The 23,207-nt window shown below is 42.3% G+C and overlaps 1 protein-coding gene across 1 annotated transcript in view; it reads right to left on the bottom strand.

Annotated features, from left to right (window-relative positions):
* col6a3 (collagen, type VI, alpha 3) overlaps window positions 1-23,207 on the bottom strand; it is a 355,278-nt gene that overhangs the window by 299,703 nt on the left and 32,368 nt on the right. The window contains exons 3-8 of the mRNA XM_068036295.1: window positions 20,689-21,291; window positions 17,781-18,389; window positions 16,331-16,933; window positions 11,296-11,901; window positions 3,320-3,922; window positions 1,327-1,911 (exon numbers count right to left, since the gene is read on the bottom strand). Coding sequence (XP_067892396.1) covers window positions 1,327-1,911; window positions 3,320-3,922; window positions 11,296-11,901; window positions 16,331-16,933; window positions 17,781-18,389; window positions 20,689-21,291 — 3,609 coding nt within the window. The remainder of the gene's footprint in view (window positions 1-1,326; window positions 1,912-3,319; window positions 3,923-11,295; window positions 11,902-16,330; window positions 16,934-17,780; window positions 18,390-20,688; window positions 21,292-23,207) is intronic.

The following is a 23,207-nucleotide window of genomic DNA, read 5'->3' as shown; positions in this document are numbered from 1 at the left end:
CGACTAGATCCTGCCCCTCCCTCATCAATATCCTTTCAAGCCAGTTCAAGATTTCCCTCACCCTGCACCAGGAAGGCAACATATCATGAGACTCTTGATCCTGCTTACAAAGGATGCTTTCTGTCCTAATTATTGAATGACTGACAACTACCACATTACATTCCCCTCCTTCTCTCTGCAACTTTGGACAGCCTCCTTCTCCAAGGTGTCATGGTCTGCATTAGGTGTGATTTGAACAAAGTTTTCAAGATATTAAGAGGAGCTGATAGGATAGATAGAGAGTGACTATATCTGCTGGTTGTGGAATCTAGGACTAGGGGATATAGCCTAAAAATTAGAACCAGCCCTTTCAGGAATGAAATTAGGAAACACTTTTACATACAAAGGGTGGTAGAAGTTTGGAACTCGCTCCCAAAAAAATAGCAGTTGATGTTGGGTTAATGATTAATTTTAAATCTGAGACTGATAGATTTCTGTTAGCCAAAGTTATTAAGAGATATGAGCTAAGGCGGGTATACAAAGTTAGGTCATGGATCAACTATGTTCTCATTGAATGGCAGAACAGACTCAAGAGGCTAAATGGCGTGCTCCAGTTCCCATGTCATAGGCCAGTTGAACTTAATGGCCTGTTTCGGTGCTGTAAATTCTACATAATGCTCTGGGACGCTCTTATTACTTATTCATATGTGTGTTATGATTTTTTTTCTCCTGTTAATTAGTTTTCTAGTTCATGTTTTACCTTTGGCTTTTGCAGTAATCTTTCCTCTATCACTGCTGACTGATGCCAACTAAAGTGAATCTTTACTGAAAAATATTGCCCCATTTCTGCAATATGATAGCATCACCCATGTTCTGAATTGATGTGATTTGTGAAGGAATGTGAAATTTAGAATGCCATCATTAACACTGGAATAGAAGTGCACTTGCAATTGCTGTAGCTCATGATATGGCCACCTATATGAAAACTGCATTGCTGGCTTCTACAGAAGAGAGACAGAGCCCAGGTCTCTCAAAACCAGAACAAAATGGCTGCAACCAGGTACACTTTCCACTGGTGTTACTCGCTCCTGGCAGCAGGAATGAAAACCACCTCAGGAATTAGTGTCCTGTATCTCCAGAGCCATGTGCGCTGCCTCATTAATATTGCAGTGCGCCCTTCAAAGACGGTATTGCCTCTGGACGGTTCAACACCTTGCTCTGATGCAATATTTACAGCCCCCATCTGCTCCGCCCCCCTCTCCCACCCACCAAAACTGAGAAGGAGCAGTTCATAGCTGTTGTTCTAATAGAGCAAAACTGTTCCTAATTTCCAAAGCGGCTGGTTACCTGAGCTGGTAATAGGTGGTATTGGGACGTTCTCAACATTCTTTGAAATGCTGAGCAGATGCAGGTCCAGATCTGAAAGGCCCCAGTAGTCATCCACCTGAAAAATCAGTCTCGGTGAATATGCAACTTGATGCAGTTCATTTCTGTCTACATCCCCGACGCCGACAGCGAACGCCACAACACCAGCCCGCTTCAGCTCCTCCGATGGCCGCCTCACATCATCCTGTGACTTTCCAGAAGTGATGAGCACCAAAATTTGTGAGACCCCCAAATGTTGCCTGCTCCCACCAGATCTGCTGAAGACATTGTTCTTGACAAACTCCAGTGCTGACCCTGTCTTGAGTATCGTTCCACCTTTAGGCCGAAGCTCTCTGGTTGCAGTCAAGACCTGTTCTTTACTTGTGTGAGCATTTAGTGGAAATTCAATTCTTGCATTGTCACTATATTGTACCACTGAAATTTGATCTTTGTCCTTTGCAATATTAAAGTTAGGAATTAGGTTAATAATAAGGTCACGAATTAAATAAAAAAAAGTTCCCACGTTGGAAGAACCATCGATTAGGAACACAACATCTCTCTTGTCGCCTGCAATAATGAAGGAAGAGTAATTATCACCAAGATTATCCAGTGAATATTATAAGTACTCATGCACTTTCATGATGCTCATCATACTGTTTTAAAACATGGACTTGCTAAGCTCAGGTCCCAGCAGACAAAATTTGCTGAAGCAACCGTTTTACTTTTCTTCCATTTTTACCTCTCACTTACGCCTTCCCAGAATAGTTTTCTCACAACCCACTCCCTGGTACTCCAGGGATATCTTGCTGTCTTTCTTCATTCCCTCTCAGAAGGATCTCCCTTCATCCTGCTTCACCACCCAGCACCCCCAAGAGGGTCACTATTCCTTCTGCCCCAGCAGCAATTGTTACTCTCTTTACTCCCTCTTCCCCAGGCCACAGCACTGCTAAAATAATCACCTTTTTATAAATGCTCATTGGAGTTATTGTTTGTAATTTGTAATTTTCATGCCCTATCACAGCAAAATATTCTTATAGTCTTTGCACCCATCTAGCTATATATACAAGTATTAGGAATATTGCAAAAAGATGTCTTCACTCTCTCTTCCTTCCTTCATTTCTATTTTGCTCTTCCTCACTCTCTGTCCTTTGTATCTCACTCTATTCCTCAATATCAATTTATTTTACTCCCTGTTTCTCTGTATTACTTATGTAATTTATTGTTCTCTTTGTCTTTTTGTCTCTTTCACGGTATTCAATTCCCAGTGATTCTATTTAAATCTTTTTCACAATATTTTTTTCCTCTCGTGGTATTTAATGTTCCCTCTATGGCTTATTTTTGCCTCTTTCTGAGCATTTACCTTTCCTTTAGATTTCTTTCCTCATTATGAATACTCTTGTTCCTCGCTACTTGCATTGAATATTTCTTCTCTTGTGCTATTTAATTCTTTTCTATTCTCAGTATTTTCTGCTCTCTCTCAGTATTTATCTGGGTGAGTACTGCAGTTTCTTCACACTCTGGGGAGTCAGTGCTGAGAGCTTTCCCCTGCTCTTATGGAATCTTTCTCATCAGTGTGGGCTCAGACACATCTCACTATCCAAGGAATTTAATGAGAGACTGAAGTGAACCCCAGACTAACCCTCTGATATTCATGCTGTGCCTCCAGTACCTCACTCAAGTGGCTATTCTTCATGTGTTAGTCTAGACCATGAAATTCTGTTCTCATTAGATGGCACCATGGCACATTTTCCAGCAAGATATTATGGACAACGATTGGAGTGGGAACACTCATAATTTTTATCCTTCCTTAGCTGAGAGCTACTAACTCAAACCTGCAACCTTCCTGGTCCATATGTTTTAGTCTACACTAGACAACACACTTACTAGCTGAGTTATCAAACCTCTAAGTTACTTCATAGATTTAACACTAAAAGTCACAAAAACACAAACTGAAAACTACTCAAAACTCAAATACCTTCAGTGACACTGGATGGCATTTTAATAATTTCAACTATCAGCGTTTTCAGGGGCTGTAGCAACTGATCCTGGATGTCTGGAAGAGACTGGAAGTCATGGACAGCAAACAGCAAATTAGTAGAATATGCAATCTCTTGTAATTCTTTGCCATCCGCATCCATGGCCCCAATTACAAATGTCACTATCGCAGCTCTTTTTAATGCGTCTGCTGCCTTCTTAACATCATCTCCTGACTTTCCAGAAGTGAGGAGCACCAATAGCTGTGCCACACCAGCATCTCTCCTACTTCCAGCAGCCGTGGTGAAGACATTCCCAATGACGTAGTTCAATGCGCTCCCAGTATTCAGCACTCTTCCACCTTTGGATTTCAGATTTTCCACTGCATCCAAAATGTCATTTTTACTTGAATAGGCGTTCAAAGGAAATTCGACTTTTGGGTCCTCACTATACTGTACCACTGCGATGCGAATCGTATTCAACCCGACATTGAGCTGTTCAATTACGCCATGCAGAAATTCACGTACGAAAGGAAATGAAGAACCAGCTTTTGTGGAGCCATCAATCAAGAACACAATGTCTCGTTCCTGGGTATCGATAAGATCTACCAAGACAACAGCCATTAATTTTGTAGTTAAGATGTATTTTTAAAAATGCATTGCTGAACCTTGAACTTGTTTATTGACTATTTTTTCAATTGTTTCCCTTCCTCTCCTAATTTTGGATTCATGACTTATTAATGCAAATTCTTTCAGGTTGTGTGCCAAATCTAAGTAAGGGGCAAAGACCCACATTGTGGAAAATCATCAAGGCTGCAAAAGTTTGGATAGAAAAAAAAGTAAATTAAATAACAGTAGTTAGATGATGCCAAACCTAGGTTTTCAAATCCAGTAGACTGTAGTAAGAGAAGACCAGAGGAGGCAAGGAGTTCTACAGTTTTGTAAAAGTACCAGTTACAGTGGATGCAATGTATTAAATCTTAATTTCAAAACCCGGAGGATGCAAGATAAAGGAAGGACATATTGGTTGGGATATTTGGAGTTTTGCTGGAGCAAAAAAGGCAAGTTTAGAGCAGCGAAGACAACAGTATAGATGTTTTAACTTCCCTCAGAGCATGAGAAACCAGTGTCATGATTGTATGTGTGGGCTTGAGTATTAGAGACTATATGGTACTTGGAAGAGAAACTGAAAATAACTTTATGCTTTGGGAAAACACCTGACCTGGGGATTGATGTAAGGTCAGATGGTATATACGTAGCAGCAGTGAACAGAAGTCTTTATTAAACACTTAGTAAATCTTAGTTAAGTTAAATCTGTGACTTCACATGTGATTCTTTGAGCCTGACATGTGACATCCAGCACTTCCAAATCTACAATATAATAGTGTTGTTATCCTGAAACTTTGACGACAATATTATCTTGAGATTTCCAACATGTTGCACCAATAGTTCAGTGTGGTACGGCAAAGTGGCAGCCAATATTGCTTTGAAACTAGACAAACCTGGCATTGTGTTCAATTCCAGGCAATAGAAATATAATTTCTAGCCTTTAAACAGAAACAGGAGCTCCCCCCCAGCTCTACCCATACCTCCATATGATTTCTGCTGATTGAAAAAAAGCAGAAAGCAGACAATCCCATCGTCTTCCCAGTTGGTTAAAAAGTCCACCAGAAGATAGAGACAATGAGACATCTCAATGTCACTGGGCTAAGGAGGAGAAAAATCAGGCAAAAGTCTGTTACTCTCAATTTCTATCCAGGAGCACTTCAACTGGATGACAATAGGATTGGGCTCAGTTATAATGCCCCACCTCCCACCATGATACAGCACACAGACTATCAACATCTATACTCATACATATAGACTGACCACTGAGCAAAGTTTATACATTGTTATAGGCATGGAACCATGCTTCAGCAAGAGACAATTCAATGAATGTGCACACTGTGAGTGCATCCACAGATTCAAAATGGTGCCACACCAAACCTGACTAAACCCTGTAAAAAGAAGCGCTAGCTTGTGAAGGCCTTTCAAGGGACAAGCAAGAGCCTCATTACACCTCTAAATTCAATCTTATGCTAGTTAGGAAATCAGTGCATAACATCAAAGAGAGAAAGATACAATATTTTGGTCACATCATGAGAGCAGAAGGTAGACAGAGACAATTATTGGAAGGAAAAATTGACAGAAAATGTAGGAGAGGGAAACAGAGGAGAAAATGAATGATGGATATAATGGACTGAATGCAGTTGACCTATGCAGAATGTGTAAAGGCAGCACAGGACAGACAGATGTGGAGATCCATGACAGTCAACTATCTGGCAGAAAGCTGACTCCAATGAACAAAGTTCTATGCTGAACTCACTGCCTTTTTTAACCTGTTCACCAATAAGCAGGAACTTCCTGGGAATTAATGCTCTATCCTTTTGGAGTTTTTCTCTTCAGGACATGTTTGTTTATAATTGCATCTGGGTTGTGTTTTTTGGTTGTGGATTTCTGCATCTGCAAAATACTTAGTGCAAAATCTTCTGCTAATGGCTGCTGCTTTCTTTTTTGCATTGCAAAACTCACTGTTCACAATCCTTTTCCTACGAAGGTTTTGCTGAACACTGCCAATTCACTTTCAGCAAGCCAAATTGTTCAACATGAGACTTCTTTTGGGCACTCCTTTGGGAGACCTACATTTGAAGAAGAGACCAAAAGTTTCTCTGGTGGGAAGAAAGGCAAGTGCAATTGCATCTTAGATATTTGGCATCCTTCTCCCAGGAGCCTGTGCATCCCTGTCCCAGAAACCACATATTCAGATCCAGGCATAGACCGCCAGCTAGTTTCTACCACAAAGACAGCTCTACCCTTTGATTTGAAAGTGATCACAGTGTGAGTTTTCTACAATCCCATGTCCTTTCAGGCAACCATCAGAGACAATGGGCTGGATTTTAAGAGCTCACCGCCACGGCATGCCCACGCGGGCCGCACACCAAAAAGCCGCCACAATCTCCCGCACAGCGGCTCATTTAACTGTCCAGGGTGGCCCAGCTCCCAAATCATATGGAGGGGGCAGGCTGTCCATCGCCGGCAATGGCGCCAATTGCCTGTGCCGTCACATTTAAATGTTTAAAGAAGTAAACCCCCAAAATTAAATAAATAAATTTATAACGCCCCATTTCCCACCTCCTCAATAACAATTACAGTAACCATTTGCCCCTCACCCCCCACAAAACACTTACCTTTTACAACTGACCTTTCCACCCCAAACTGCACAAAGTTTAAAGGTCAACCCTTTCCACCATCCCCTACACCCATTATGTTTATTTGACCCCGTCCCCCCTCCACGCACTGAAAATCTTACCTCTTCCCCCCTCCCCACCAGTGAGGCACCATGTTTCCCCGGATGGGGATTTAAAGGCACAGGAGTCCCAGCCGCCATGTTGAAGTTCATGGCAGGTTCATGGTTGCAGGTAAGTCCATTTAAATGTATCCATTTTATTGATTTGAATATTTTAATTGAGCTCTCATCGCCTAGCGGCATGGGGGCCATCACAGAGCCTCGCTGCCACTGGGAGGATTGAGCTGGGCCCTCTTGGCGTTGAGGTCCGTAGCAGGCCTCATCTGGAGCCATCTTCAGGCACCTCCCGCCATGGAACCCGATGCCCGGGGGAGAACAAAATCCAGCCCAATGTTCGGATTAGTCAGTCATAGAGTCATAGAGAGATACAGCACCGAAACAGGCCTTTTGACCCACTGAGTCCGCGCCGACCATCAACCACATATTTATATTAATCCTATATTAATCCCATTTTCCCTCTCACATCCCCTCAATTCTCCTACCACTTACCTACACTAGGGGCAATTTACAACAGCCAATTTACCTATCAATCCGCAAGTCTTTGGCATGTGGGAGGAAACCGGAGCACCCGGCGGAAACCCACGCAGTCACAGGGAGAACTTGCAAACTCCACATAGGCAGTACCCAGAACCGAACCCGGGTCGCTGGAGCTGTGATGTCTCTGCACATGCATTAAACAAGTGAAAGAAAACTTGTTTGCCAAGAGAAAAAAATGTCCTTGTTTTCCCTATTGAAAGGAGGCAGCAGAATGAGAGAACACAACACTTTTACCAGCTAAAATGCATCCCCAAGGTGAAGGGCCTAATAAATAGCCATTCAGGTCCCTAGCAATAACCTATGGCCTATATAAATAGAAAATAGTTCATTAATATTAATTAACATGCAGGTGGTAGCAGACCACGTGAGCAGAATCATGCAGGTGAATATGCAATATCCTGGTTGCAGCCACAGTGTTTTCCTTTTACGATGGACTGCTATGGAGTTGGCAGAATGGATAGGTCGCTGATAGGGAAACAAGAATGCCCACTACATCCACAACTACTGAGAACTCCAGAAACAGATGTGGAACACTGAAAAAAATGAAGTTTATGTGTCCAAAGAACCCAAGTGGCCTCTGTATAAGCAGTCCTATTGTACTGAGTACAATACTGTTGTCTGATAAGCAACATTGCCTCCATTGCAAACAAATCTACTTCAACTATTATATATGGTCATCAACCCTTTGCTTGCCCATTCTCAAAAGGACATTCAGAACTATGCTGAGATAAAGCAGTTTATTTCACTATTAATGATCTGTGAATGTGTTGTTAATATTAGCTTCCTCAATGCTTCCCCTTGGTAACAGCGTATAGTGCGTGTCTTTTCCGACCTAATCTGGTGTTCCTCCTATGTGCTCCTGTGAGGTTAGACAGCTCTGGGGTGATGGTAGCTCGTGAGTGATGAGCTGAGCAACGGCATCGCCAAGAGTGGGCTGAGAGGCCAGGACCATGTCGGTTAGGTGTGTTTGAGGGAGAGGGAAGGGATTCAATAACAATTATTGTAGGGGCAGCCAAGGAGTCCCAGCAGTGAGCTTTGTGATCCAGGGGACCCAGTCCCAGCAACGAGATTTGCGATCCTGGGGGCCCAGTCCCGAGCACCTTGTGAGATTTTGACGGGAACATGTGGAAGTCAAGTCCAGGCAGCAGAAGGAGTACACGCTTCCAGTAACTTTCCTATCCAAGTCTTCAAATACCACTCACCCCACATGTAGTAAAGTCTGCAGTTCATGCATCTGACTCATTCACCATGTTAGAATGCGCTGAACCAGAGTGGAAGCAAGTCATCCTCAGTCCTGAGGGACTGCCTAAGTAGAAGACTTAAGTGAGATAAGAACTGTCTTTTCAGATTCCTGCTTACCAAAGGTGGTCTCATGGGACACTAACCATATACCTCCTTATGCTTGGTTACATGGTGGACCTGCAACCTCAGCAGCACATGCCAGCCCCCTGCTGGCCATCAGCCCTGCCCGCTACTTGAATAACCTTTTTCCCGGTGTAACTACTCTGTATTTCGATGCCAATTTAGCAGTCTTTTTCAGGAGCATCCAGGTTCAAAGGGTGTGGCTATATCCAAGAGGTAGTTGTCTCAGTGATGCCACCTCCTACCATACCCTGGCTGATGGGCACTCCTTCTGAATGGCCATGAATCTGCATGGGACCAGACTGTTGACCACTACTAAGGAATGTAAAGCCACTATCAAGGTTCTCTCTAGCTGATCCTCTATATGATGCAATCCAGAATTGAGAGCTTCTTGTAAATTGAAGCCCCAGTTACCACAAGCATGGCATTTATGAGGGAATCCACATCAGCACCTTGGTTCTCTATCCATAGGGGGCTCCTCAACAGATGGTTGTGGAGTTCACACTATGGTAGACTCGTGCTTTAGAGATACTTCATACATAGTTGCAGGAATGCTGAAGCTGCATTCTATGAAGTCTTCAACATATCATGCTTTGCGCGTGCTCAGTATACTGCAATAATGGACTTTTGCTCATTCATGAGCTCCATTCTATCGGCAACTCTGTTACAGTAAGAGTCCAGGGCCCCTGCAGCAGGGAAAGGTTTATGAATGGGCTGCCATTCTGCTCCTCAATCGCCACCACCATTTCTTGCTCCTCATGTGCTGGGTACTTCATCAGGTGCTTCCTCCTGATCCTGACTAAATTAATTCAGTGACAAACGTGTATCTAAGCTGATGCTTGTGCAAACAGGACATCGTGGCTGCTGCTCCAGTGATACATCAGTTTCCTGATTTCTGTCAGGTATGTCATCTTAGGAATCCCCTGTAAAAAGAGGAATGAAAATGTTTTTTATCGTGGGTGGGCACATAGTTTGAAAGCTGTCCCAATGAGTTATGCTATGCAGAATAAACCTGGATCTTAGTGAATGAGTTTGAAATTGAAGCAAGTATATGAAATAAAAGACAACACTTACCTCATCGGGCTGCCCTGAAGCATCCACTAAATGTCTCTTCATGTCAGTGGGCATTGTCACCGCCAGTTCTCATTGTCTCCCCAGTGTTTTGGGAAACCTTCTCCTTTAAAGCCAAAGATAAAGCTGTTGTAAAGAAAGACTTGAACCTATATGGTACCTTTCACAAACTCAGAATGCCCCAAAGCACTTTCTAGCCAAAGAAGTACATTTTGAAGTGTAGTCACAGTTGTAATATAGGAAACGCAGCAGCCAATTTTTAGACAGGAAGGTCACACAAACTTGAATGTGATAATGACCAGATAACCTGCTTTTTATGTGATGTTGATTGAAGGATAAATGTTGATCAATAACTCCTCTTCTTTGAAATAGTGCTATGGGATTTTTTATGTTCACTTCAGAGGGCAGACAAAGCTCAGTTTAACATCTCGCCCAAAAGACGGCACCTTCAACAGTGCAGTCTCCCTCAGCATTACACTGGCATTTTAAGTCTCCGGAGTGGGACTGTACACAGTGAATTATGATCTATCTGAAAGGGTGGTGGAAATAGATTCAATAGTAACTTTCAAAAGGAAAGTTTGATTTGTACTTGAAAAGGAAAAAAATTGCAGAGCTTTGGGGAAAGAGCAGAGGAGTGGGCTAGAGGATCTGGATAGCTCTTTCAAAGTGCTAGCACAGGCATGAATAGCCTCCTTCTGTGCTGTATGATTCAATGATTCTAGGTGTAAAATATCTGAGATTATCTCAGTGCTTCTCATGCTCATTTGTTGAAGCTCCACTATGTTTGGAGTGCAGTGTTTGTGACATACATGCTAAGGACAAAGGCTTCACTTGAATAAGTAGATTGTGGCCAGACTTACATTTTCCTCAGCCTGGATATTTTCTTCATCTGCCCCCATGACACACAGTTGTGGAGACAGAACTGACTGGTTAAGCCAGCTCCTGCCATTCTTGTTGCATCCATGTCACTAAAAAGGGTTCCCTTCAAACCCAAATGTGGCTATTTTCCTTTGCTATATCTCTTGCAACAGAATGTTAAAGCCTCAGAATATTAATGATAGTACTAGCCATTTTCCTATACCTGTATTCTATTGTTAATTTAGTAGATTTCCTGAAGCCAGAAAATAGCTGCCTTGAAGTGGAAGCAGTAGCCCTTTAAGAACTACTGCTCTCTAGCTAGCCCCTGATAATTACAGCATGCATGTGAAAAACAGGTACAAATCATGTTCAAGATGTATTCACGATGATCTCATTCAATCCAGTAGTGCAGAATCCCACTGTAACGCATTGATCACACTGTCAATTTAACTGGCATCACTGAATTTGCCCTACGATCTACAGGACTGAAGAGGAGAAATTTGAACAGATTTAAGTACAGCTATTACATACAATCCCCAATCTATTGACATTTGTAACACGCTTTTTGCATGCATTTTAGTAAGGACCATAGTGTGATACCATGATCTGTTGACAAAACCCTCTTACAATTGCCCCAAAATTATACACACTTTGTGGATGGAAGAGTAATACAATACTGTTGTTGGGAATTGAATGACAAAGGAGTGTTCAGAGAGGAGAAATTGTTAGCAGCCTAATGATTCCTATTAATTTATAGCAACGCAAGACATTTTCATCAAACTATAAAGTTTAAATTTCAGGTACCTTTCATACTCCTCATTGTCGGCAGTTCAGAAATCATCCTCACACCAGTCAGAGTTGACAATGGTAACAGCACTTCCTTTTGTATTTCTGGAAGAGAAATAAATTCGTCCACACTGTAAACCAAACTGGGGTCCAAAGCAACCTGTTGTAGCTGTTGCTTTATGGCATTCTCAGCTCCAATGGCTAAAGTCATCACACCAGATCGTAGCAAGGCATCTGCTGGCTTTTTGATATTATCTCTCGATCTTCCACCAGTAACAAGTATCAGAAACTGGGGAACACCTTCCTCTTTCCTACTTCCTGAATATTTGGTAAAAATGTGTTTATGGACATAATCTAGTGCTGCTCCAGTATTGAGCACAGTGCCACCTCTCAGTCTGAGTCCGTTTACTGCAGAGAGAACTTCATCTTTCGATGAGTAAGTGTTTAGAAAGAACTTGACATCTGTATCATCGCTGTACTGTACCAGGCCAACTCGCACTCGGTCACTTCCAATATCGAGGGGCTCAATGATTCTTGTGATGAAGTCACGAATAGGTTGTAAATTTGTGTCTCCAACATTAAATGATCCATCAATTAAGAAAACGATATCTCTCTTGTCTGCTTCTGTTACAAATAAAACAGGAAATATGCACAAATATTTATAAGTTCTATAAATTAAATGCATGATTTGTTCTTAGTATGAAGTGACTCGATTATTAAAAGTAGTATTCATTTTTCAAATAGAGGCATGACATTCAAATCTCAACATTAATGCACCACACTGACAGGTAGACAACCTCTTTCAATTGTTCAACACTGCCATTGTCAGTGAAACTATACGGGAACTGAGGCAAGGTTTGAGCTAAGTTTTTGGAGGAACTACTCCTCCTACACCCAATCTCACCCATTCTGTTCAAGCATTGACCCATTTTGTATTCTACAGATCATTTAGAGATTCCAAGACCCATGACCATGTGCTGCTCTTCTGGCAATGATTCTGAGATGGAATAAGTTGCTGTGAAAGTCCTTTGATGCAGACAGTCTAAATGGGCTCGTACCACAATCTGTACAGAAAGGAAAAAAACATTGACGGATGCAGCAAGTGGGTGGTTAGGTTTGGCTGACCTGTGAAAAAGGATAGCCATTTTCCTGCTTATTTTTGCTGTGATGATCACGAGTCAGAGGGCGGATTTTTACCGGCCCCCAGGTGGCAGGAACGGAGGAGGTGGAAGGCTGCTAAAATGCCGGGGAGTCACATCGGGATGGCTCCCCAATACAGTCCCACCACCAGGCAAGTTGCCCAGCGATCAGAGGAGGGCAGCGAATTTGAATGATTAATGGCCCAACTTTGCCTGCAGTGGATTGCACCCACCTCCCCCCCACCCCAAGAAAGTCACATTGAGGCGGCTTCCCAGAGGCTTCCCAGGAGTGAGGGGTGGGGGGGCGGCCATCAGAGCCAAGGCTCCAGGGTGCAGGGAGGGGACCACTGGCAGCAAATAGCATCTTTGCAGCCCCAATGCTGTTGCTGGAGGGGTTCCCCCGCCATCCTCCAAGCCCTGCTTGCTTGGTCCACGTAAAAATGTATTTAATGCTGACCCATCTGAGGGCACCTTAAAATAGAGATGCCCTCACTTTCTCCTTGCTGCCTCAGCAGTGGCTGCCTCTCTCAGTGGTACTACCAAAGCTCCAGGTCTGCCAGTCCTTTGACTGGGCCAGCAGCATGGAAGACCCACCCGCTGCCCTTAATTGTCCACTTCCCCCACCTGCCAGCTCTTAATTGCCTCCTCCTGACAATATCACAGGGAACGTCCCGTCTGCTGCCTGAGCTTGGCAGCCACACAAAAACCACCCTGACCATGGGACTTGCACCGCTGCAGCAAATCCTCACCCAGAAGGTGGAAACTAGTTCCGGAGGGCATTTTTTTTCTTCCATTTATAGAGGAAGCTCCATTCATTTTTCAGAAATGTAATTCTTTCCCAAGATTTTCCTTTCCATGCTGTGGGAGAATTCTGAGACAGTAAATATAGTGTTATAATATAGCTTCAGCTGCAAAGAAAGACAGCAATTGCCCAACTAATAGACTTGAACCAGAAAACACTTCCTGAACAAGACCAGTGTTCCCCAATTTATTTGTCACTGGCTATATTGGGGTAATTGGGAATCCAAAATGGTGAATTGCATTTGTGATCAGTAAATAAAAACTTGTAATAGATGTAATCATTGAGCATGTGATCTCAATACTCATTCACACAGCATATGCATGCGTATTTTAACCATTTTTGCACATTTGTTGGGAAAATGGCAAGATGGAAAGTAGAGCAAACTGGTGTCTTATGATGAGTGTGAGTGCTTTACTTCCTTGGTTACTGAATGCAGTGCATGTGGCTAAAACGGTGACATTGTAGCTGCACCTGTAGCTCGGCAGCAATTTCAGTTGGACAGCTCTGAACTAGACCATAAACTACATGATGTAGACAGGGAGATTCAGGGATTCATCTATCACCATGTGTAACTCATGACCCTTTTCTCTAGCCATATAGAGGATCGATTCAGATTTACAAAAGTCAAGCCTGTTATTCAGAAGGAAAAATTCCTATGTTACCAGCTCCTGAAGTAGCAACAAGACTACTGTATAAGGAGGACACCAACAAATTGAGATGTAAAGAGACTGGTTGAGTATTCCTTTGTTTCTACAAAGAGAATCTGCTAACCCATCTGTTTCATATGGATTAGACTGCATTTATAAAGGGGAGGCAGTCAGCGAACCATGTGAGAAATCTTAGGACACCCTCCACTACCACAGTAGGAGCCTCTAATCTGGTTGATTACTAAGGTACAGAAACTGCCCCTTCATTTAATCACTGGCAAAAAATTTGTTATCTATTCCAATGGCTTGTGAAGGAAATGCATCACATGGAATGATATTGAAACTCTTATTCTCTCCCTCCTGGCGGGTTTGGAGGTGGAGAGAGCATAAAATCGGGGTGGATGGTGGTGAGGGGGGGACCTCGCCACCATCCCGCCTCTGCCAAAATTTAGTCTGGGTCGGGAAGGCCTGTGATTGGCCTTCCTGCCCTGCCATTAATTGAGGCCCTTAACTGGGTAATTAACATCTAAGTAAGGCCCTCTTCCTGCTGCAGCCGCAATTACCCATGTGGCGGGTTGCCCTGTGGCCGTACAGGAAGCACAGCATGAAAAACTATGCGGGCTGCTTCCTGGGTGCGGGGGTTGGGGAGGTGGGGTCCCTCATTCAAAGGCACTTAATGCCTGAATGAGGGACCCGGCATCAGGAAGGGGGGACCCGCTGAGGGCCAGCCCTTGCTGCTGACCCCCCTCCCCCGCAACCTCCACCCTGCCAGATCCCTTCCACCCTGACCTACCTTAAGCCTGGTTCCAGGGCAACTCCTCAGTGTCTGGTTGCTGCAGCTACAACAGCAGCCACCACCTCCGCGGGAATGCTGCAGCTGCCTGCCTCTGATTGGCCGGCGGCTCTGCAAAGCCGGGTCTTCTGGCGACGGGATCCTAAATCCTACAGATGGTCCACTGCTGTCCAGTTAAGGGCCTGATTGGCACTAAATTTGGTGGGCCTTCCGTACAAGTGGCAACATGAGGATCTTGGCGTCGGTTTCCCCCAGTGCCGAGACCTCACCACCAGCATAAAATTCCACCTACAGAATCCACGAAGGTTTAAGATTCAATATTTTGTGCTGGATTTTCAAAGCAGAGTCGGGAACCCGGCACAAGGATGACTTCCGGGCCCTGACCCCACACCGCCACTGCATCGCTCATGCAATGCTATTTTTAAATATCCTTACTGGGCAGGAGGTGAGTTCGGTGCCCAATTAATGGCGTCGAGTACCTCCAGGAGGCAGCAGCTGCCTGCCTGGCACCAGCAGCAAAGGCGAAATGGCAGCCATGCTGCCTTGCCAAAGAGAGCAGGCAGCTCCTCAGAGGGCCGAGCGCATAAAGGGATAAGATGGGGTGGAAACGGCCAAAATATAGGTACTGTGCACATTCTAGTGCAGGATACTGAAGGCCCAATAATTTTAAACATTAAAAACTTTTCCTTTGCCCCATAGTGAAGCTGACAGCTGTGCGCCAACATGCACCAGACTGTTCAGGTTTACCGAAATCTCCATCAAAAATTGTAATGCCAACCTCCCCAAAGAGCTTAATGGGCCGTTAATTGGAGCCAAGTGGTTTCCCCGTTGCCTTCCCCTGGTCAGCACTTTGAATATTGCAGACTGTCCCAGAGGCACGAGAATTCAGAGGCATTCAGAATTTAAATGCCAACCCAGCTGGCATTTAAAAATGTGGCCCCTGATCTGTGTTGCATTAGTTGATCTTAGCCAGCACAGGGATGGCTCACGAGAACTGGCCTCAGCAATGCTGGGTTAGAGTTGCCAAAACTCCTGCTCCTGATCACTATCCAGTGACTCATGGTAGAAAGTACATGCAGTGGGCATCAGTTGAGGACAAGTGTAGGCTGTGCTGTGATGTTTTCATAGTCATTTAGCCAACTGGCAGGGACTATCCAGACTCACACATGATTAATGATCACATGGCAATGCATTAAAGGACTGACAGAACCTCAACAAGACTCTGCAGAAGTAATTTTGACTTTGTGCGATAGTGTGAAATGGATGATAGCGAACTAATAGAAATACATTGACTTCAATGGAAATACAAATTGGGAAAGGCGTAAAACAATTCACTATCACCCATTTCACACAATCAAGGTCAAAATTACCTCCTTCATCTTCAATACCCCAATATAAGGACATTTTGTAACTTGCTTCTGTGTGTATTTCAGACAGCACCATGCTGTGATACCATGATCTTCTGATAAAAACATCTTACAATCTCTCCAAAATAACAAATATTGCTTTTTTATTGTGTGGGTGAAAAAATAAAAATAAATTGGTGTTTGGAACTGAATGATGTTGGAGTGTTCAGGGAGGAGAGTAGATTGTTTAGAGCCAAGACTTTCCAATTAATTTATTGCAGCAAACAATAATTTAGCCAAAGTGTGGTGGTTCAAAATGCAGTTACCTTTGGTAGTTGGAGCTGTCGGCAGTTTAGGAGCCTTCCTCACACCAGTCAGAGTTGTCAATGGTAATAGCACTTCCTGTTGTATCTCTGGGAGGGAATGGAATTCTTTCAGACCAAAAGCTAAACTGGGGTCCGAACTAACCTCTTGTAGCTGTTTTATTGCATCCTCCACTCCAATTGTTAACGTTGTAACACCAGCTTGTAACAGGGCATCTGATGGCTGTTTCACATCATCTCTTGACTTTCCACCAGTAACAAGCACCAGAAACTGGGGAACACCTTCCTCTTGCCTACTTCCTGAATATTTGGTAAAAAGGTATTTCAGTACATAGTTCAGTGCTTCTCCAGTCTTGAGAATGGTGCCACCTCTCTGTCTGAATCTTCTTATATGAGAGAAAAGTTCATTTTTTGATGAGTAGGTGTTTAGAAAGAACTCAGCTTCTGCAGCATCGCTGTACTGTACCAGGCCTATGCGAACTCCATTAGTTCCGATGTCAAAGGCTCTAATTATTCTTGTGATGAAGTCACGGATAGCAGCTAATTTTCTTTTTCCAATGTTATATGATCCATCAATAAGGAACACAATATCTCTCTTGTCCATTTCTGTCACCATTACCAAATGAAATACACAATTACTACAACATAATATCAAATATCTGTAAGTTCTACAAACTAATTGCATAATTTGCTCTTAATATTAGATTTGTGAAATAACTGGATTTATCTCTGAAGGTGCAGAGGTAATTCTGCAAGATTGAGCACTTACGACACCTTTTAGGAACTTACCTGAGATTCCCATCAGTGATTTTTCAGTTGGATGAGATACCTATGGAAGCGCAACAAGCCCCAGCATCTCACCACTTGTATATGAGCTCCAAGGACCATTTTTTCAAAATCCTTGAAGCGTGAAAACTGGCCTAATTTCTAGGCAATGATACATCTCAGCCAGTAAATTAAGATCTGAGAATTTCCTTCTTTTTAAATAGATTTACACAGCATAAAGTTGAAGTCCTGTTCCACTGAAAGATACTTCTCGAATCAAATGAAAATGATGTCAGACAGGACGATCCATGCAGAACATGTACATTCATTGGCAATAATTGCCACGCAGTAACTTGTTATTATCTTTCAAGTGCAATGTCTAGTGAGATTGACGTGAATGAAACATCTATCTCCAGAGGAACCTCAAAAGGGGAAACCTGCAGTTAACATTCATTTATTAAAAGTAGGCTTCACTTAAACATAATGTGGGAATCTAAAGCAAACACATGCAACCACTTTATACTGAATGCATTTTCCCCTATGATACTGTGTTATTTTAGTAAATCTGAATGCTTTAACACATAATAAGTTCCTGCAGAAGAGTTACATCATTTCGTACCATAGTGTTCAATAATAGTTGTTTAGGACATCCAAACCCAATCAGAATAATTGATGAAATTTTGGATACCTTTTATAACTGGAACAGTTGGCTGCTCATAAACTATGGTTACACCAGCTAACGTTGACAGTGGCGTCATCAGTCGTTCGTGTAACTCAGGTAGAGAATGTAATTCATCAACATTGAAGACTAAACTGGGGTCAATTGCAATCTCGTGTAGCTCTGCTGGATCTGCATTCTTGGCTCCTACAGCAAATGTCATTACAGCAGCTCGCTTCAGGGCCTCTGCAGGTCTTTTCACATCATCCTTAGACCTTTCCGCAGTGATGAGCACCAGAAATTGGGGAACGCCATCTTCTTTCCTACTTCCTGCAGCTCTGGTAAAGTGGTTTCTATAGACGTAATCTAGAGCTGCGCCAGTGTCAAGTGTCCAACCTCCTCTCAGTCTGAGTCTTTTCAGAGCAGTTTGTAAAGCAGATTTTGTTGTGTGGGAATTTAAGTGAAATTCAGTTGTTGCAACATCACTGTACTGTACCACTGCAACCTGAATAGAATCTGGTCCAATTACAAATCTGTTAGTTATATTTAAGATAAATTTGCATATTTGCAAAAAGTTAGTGTTTCCCACACTGGAGCTGCCATCAATCAGGAATACGATGTCCCTCTTGCTGACTTGAGCTGCAAAATAATTTTAGGCTAGTTGAATAATGGAAACTTTTGCTTCAACTCATTTCTTAATCCAAAAGAATAAATATAGGCTTAGCAGTGTAAAGGAAGAGTTTTGAAGATTTCTTTTCATGCAAATAGTTATAAGCTGGGTGGGAGTGTGAGCTGTGGGGAGCTGTGGGGAGGATGCAGAGAAGCTCCAGTGTGATTTGTACAAGTTGAGTGAGTGGGCAAATACATGGCAGATGCAGTATAATATGGATAAATGTGAGGTTATCCACTTTGGTGGCAAAAACAGAAAGGCAGATTATTATCTGAGTGGCTTCGATTGGGAAAGGGGGAGGTGCAGCAAGACCTTGGAGTCCTTGTGCACCAGTAGCTGAAAGTAAGTATGCAGGTGCAGCAGACAGTTTAAGAAGGCAAATGGTATATTGGCCTTCATAGCGAGAGGATTCGAATACAGGAGCAAGGATGTCTTGCTGCAATTATACAAGGCCTTGGTGAGACCACATCTGGAGTATTGTGTGCAGTTTTGGTCTCCTTATCTGAGGAAGGATGTTCTTGCTATGGAGGGAGTGTAGCGAGGGTTCATCAGACTGATCCCTGGGATGGCGGGACTGACATATGGAGAGAGATTGGATCGATTAGGCTTGTATTCGCTAGAGTTTAGAAGAATGATAGGGGATCTCATAGAAGCCTACAAAATTCTAACAGGACTGGACAGACTAGATGCAGGAAGGATGTTCTCAATGACGGGGGAGTCCAGGACCAGGGGTAAACCATTTAGGACTGAAATGAGGAGGGATTTCTTCACCCAGAGAGTGGTGAACCTGTGGAATTCTCTACTGCAGAAGGCAATTGAGGCCAAATCATTAAATATATTCAAGAAAGAGTTAGATAGAGTTCTTAGGGCTAAATGGATCAAGGGATACAGGGAGAAAGTGAGAACAGGGTACTGAGTTTGGATGATCAGCCATGATTGTACTGAATGGCATTGCAGGCTCGAAGAGCCGAATGGCCTACTCCTGCTCCTATTTTTCTATGTTTCTAAGAGTATTGAACTGATCACCACAAGTAGCCATTGAAGCAGGGCTAATCATAAAACACAACAAGGAATTTTATAGATTTGCATTCGAGCACCCTGAGAGAAATGTGAGTACATGCCCAATAGGATTTTCCAAATAATGGCTGAAGAAGGATATGGTCTAGCATGCACAGGGATATAAAATTTAAAATGAATCCTGACAATTATACATACCAAGACATTTGAAGATTTATATTTACAATTCATATTAAATGCTTAGACAGATTGTTATTTATTTAATAAATAAGTATATATAAAACACCTAAATAAATACCTTCAGCATAAAGAATAAAATGTCTACCAAAGAGAGATAAAAGATACAGCTCCTAATAGTGAAATCATCATAAGATTTCAATACAAACCAGAAGCAATGTCTGTGTCCATCACTACATCTGTCTCTCTGTTCAGTAAGTAATAAAAGGGCAAGGAAGTCAACAGGACCTCAGCCACAGGTTTGAGGTGTGGGTGGAGGAAGATCAAGCCAATTAAAGGAGATATAACTGCCCTCAGCTGTCAGTTGGAGAAGTGGTCTATTACTGGATAATCCCTGAATGGGCCTGAATAACAATATTTCTTTTTGGCAGACAGACACTGCAGAATAATGGGAAGCTTTAATACAAAGGCAAAACACTGTGGATGCTTAAAATGTTAACTATAAACAGAAACTGCTGAACAGAGTCAGCAGGTCAGATAGCATCTGTGGAGGGTGTAACAGAATTCTAATGAAAGGTCACAGACCTGAAACGTTAACTCTGTTTCTCTCTCTCCAGATGCTGCCAGACCTGTTGACTATAATGAGCATTTCCTGTTACTATTAATGGGAAGTATTTCTGGAATCTGATGTTTTCTTAATTACTGATGAAAATTCATTTAAAACCTGAACAGCATTTAACAACAATGGACTCAGTATCCCAAAACATAAAGGAAAGGGGAAATGTTATTTTTTTAAAAAGCAGGACTTCACTGTCTAGTTTACGTTTTTAAAATTTCTCGACAGGTCACTACAAAACTCTTGCCCAATATTTGCCAGGTGGCAACTCTAGGCTCAAACGCTTGAATAGAACAAGTCAAAACTTTCTGATCACTCGGATATTTATCTTTGAAAAGGCCAACATCTCTCCAGAGTGAAAGCCTGTGCTCAAGCAAAGCTGTTTGATTAGGGAAGATGTCATCAATTAATTAATTCTTCGATAAAAAAAGTGTTTAAAAAAGTCAGAAGCTACTGACCTTCAACTTTCCGTTCTTCCACCTCCATAACCAATTGCTTCCTAGCCACCAATGAAAACAGTGACATCAACTGTTGTCGTGTGATAGCCATCCGTTGGAAATCAGGAACAAGCATTGAAAACGAAGGATCGGTCGCTATCTGATTGGCTTCAGCTGCATCGGCGTCGCTCACCCCAACGACAAATGTAAATGTGCCACGTTTTTTTATTGAATACACTCCCTGCCTGACATCATCACTGGACCGTCTTGAAGTCATGAGGACCATTACCTGAGGAACCCCCTCCACTGCCCTGCTCCCAGCTGATGGAATAAAGTGCTTGTCAATCAGAAACTGGAGCGCCATTCCAGTGTTGGCTTCACCTCCACCTTTCTGTTGAAGGTTTTTTACGGCAGTGAGGATTTCTATTTTTGTGGGATACGTGTTTAAATAGAACTCAGTCCTGGGGGTGGTGCTGTATTGGACCATGCCAATTTGGATGGCATTGGGGCCAATATTAAGATCTTCAATGAAATTTGCGATGAAAGAATGCATGAACTGAAATTCATCACTTCCCAAATTTCTCGATCCATCAATTAGGAAAATTAGGTCAGCTGATTCTTGCACTTTAAAGAAAGATGCATGTAAAAGATCGATGTGTTCAAACAGGTAACGCAAAACAATGCCTTAAAAAAGAAAAACCTTGCATTTATATATTTCATGTCTTCAGGATGCACTTCACAGTCAATGATGTACCTCTGAAGTATTATCACTGTTGTAATGTAGGGAAAGGCAGGACACATTATTCAGGAACCTATGTGAGATCAAGGCTTATAGTAATGCGCAGAACCAAGAGTAGGAAAGAAAACTAAGTAAGTGAAAAATAAGTTTATAGATTGTAAGCGGAAGGGTAGATTGAGGTGTAAGGAGATCAACCATGTTTAACTACAAGAAATAATACTTTAAGAGAAGGGGATGGTGCAATTAGTCCTGAGTTCAATACAATGAAGATAAAGGAAGAAGAAATTGTGTTTAGAATAGTGAGTTTGAAAGGAAGGACATTTCAGGGGAAAAAAATACCATAGTATTATTGATTAAAAACAAGTGTGAGCGAGTCAAGAAAGGTTGGGAATCAAGCAAGCTTGGAAGATAGAGGTAAGAGAAACTTTCAGATGAAATCTGAATGATGTTCTAGAATAATTCTCTGGCATGGAAGTAGTATTCCAATATTGCATGGAATTAGCTTTATGGAATTAAGAGTTGCTGAGATCAAAATTATTCCAAATAAGGTATAACATTTTTGAGGTAATAATAAGATGTTTTTATTTCCAAGATGGTCTGGAATCTTCTGTCAAAGAATAACAAGGTGATACAGGAGAAGTATAGTTGGTACAAAATGTTTACTCCCATCAGTGGACCATCTAGTGTTCAGTTAGCAATATGCAAGTTGCATATATATCAAAAAGGAAAGGAATCTAGATTTTTAGAGGCAACTTGAACAATGAAGGAGTGTGTGCCCAAGAGTGTGAAATCAAAGATGATAGTGGGGCCAAGAATTTGAAATCCAAAGTGATAAAGAGGTCACAAGTTTTAAATCAGAGGAGATAATGGGATCAATAATCTGAAATCCTGAAGATAGAGGGGTCAGGAATGTCACTATAGATGAAGTCAGATGTAAATGGTAACATGCATACTTGAAACTCAGAAATATTGCAACAATGTCAGCTACGAGCAGGAGCTCAGCTGCTGTGAAGTGAGTTTTAAAAGGAAAAGAAAATTAGATGTAGCTATGCAGAAGCTCAACAGGTCTGTGTGTATGTGGAACCAATCCAGATTGCAACACTAATCTAGTGTATATAGGGTCATTCAGAGAAAACTAACACAATAAATAGATACTCCATTAAATACCATAATGAAGGAGCCTCTTTTTGTAGAATGGAAATTGATTGAGAACCATGAATTCCCAGACTTGCACATATCTTACTATCAACACTCTAAGTACGGGAAAGAACTTTTAGTATTACTTAATGACAGACAAAATGAGGTAGGTGTTAATAGTCTGGGCAATAATGTGAAGCCTTGTCCAAGGCTTTCCAATGAAAATTCACCAATTAATAAAAATGTGTAATTGAAATGAGGTATAATGGAGTTTCCGCTGCAGTTTGAGCTATGTTTTGGAGCATTTTAGCAAATAGTACACATCAGATAGTCTGGAATTCTGCAAAGTTTGCAGATTTCTAAATGACTTTTTGAAAACTCTTCTCCCTCCTCTCATGAAGGTACTGACCTAGCTTGGGTATTTTTCCAGAGATGAAGATAATCATCTGGTCTATTTTTCTTCGTGTGTTAATGTGTTAGACCAGACAATGAGCTGGATTTTACCATAGGTGGATGGGACTTCGCCATCGACGTAAACATCGGCGGCAAACCCACTTCCGCCTAGCCCAGAGATCCAACCTGCATTTTACGGAACCCCAGGGCTTTAATTGTCCCAAGGTGGAACTTCCACCTGCTTGAGGGAGGAGGTCCCACCTCAGTAAGC

This window comes from Heterodontus francisci, chromosome 7 (genome assembly GCF_036365525.1).
Source record: "Heterodontus francisci isolate sHetFra1 chromosome 7, sHetFra1.hap1, whole genome shotgun sequence".
Taxonomy (NCBI): Eukaryota; Metazoa; Chordata; class Chondrichthyes; order Heterodontiformes; family Heterodontidae; genus Heterodontus; species Heterodontus francisci.
Note: the sequence above shows the minus strand (reverse complement) of the source record. Positions and strands in the feature narration are given on the sequence as shown.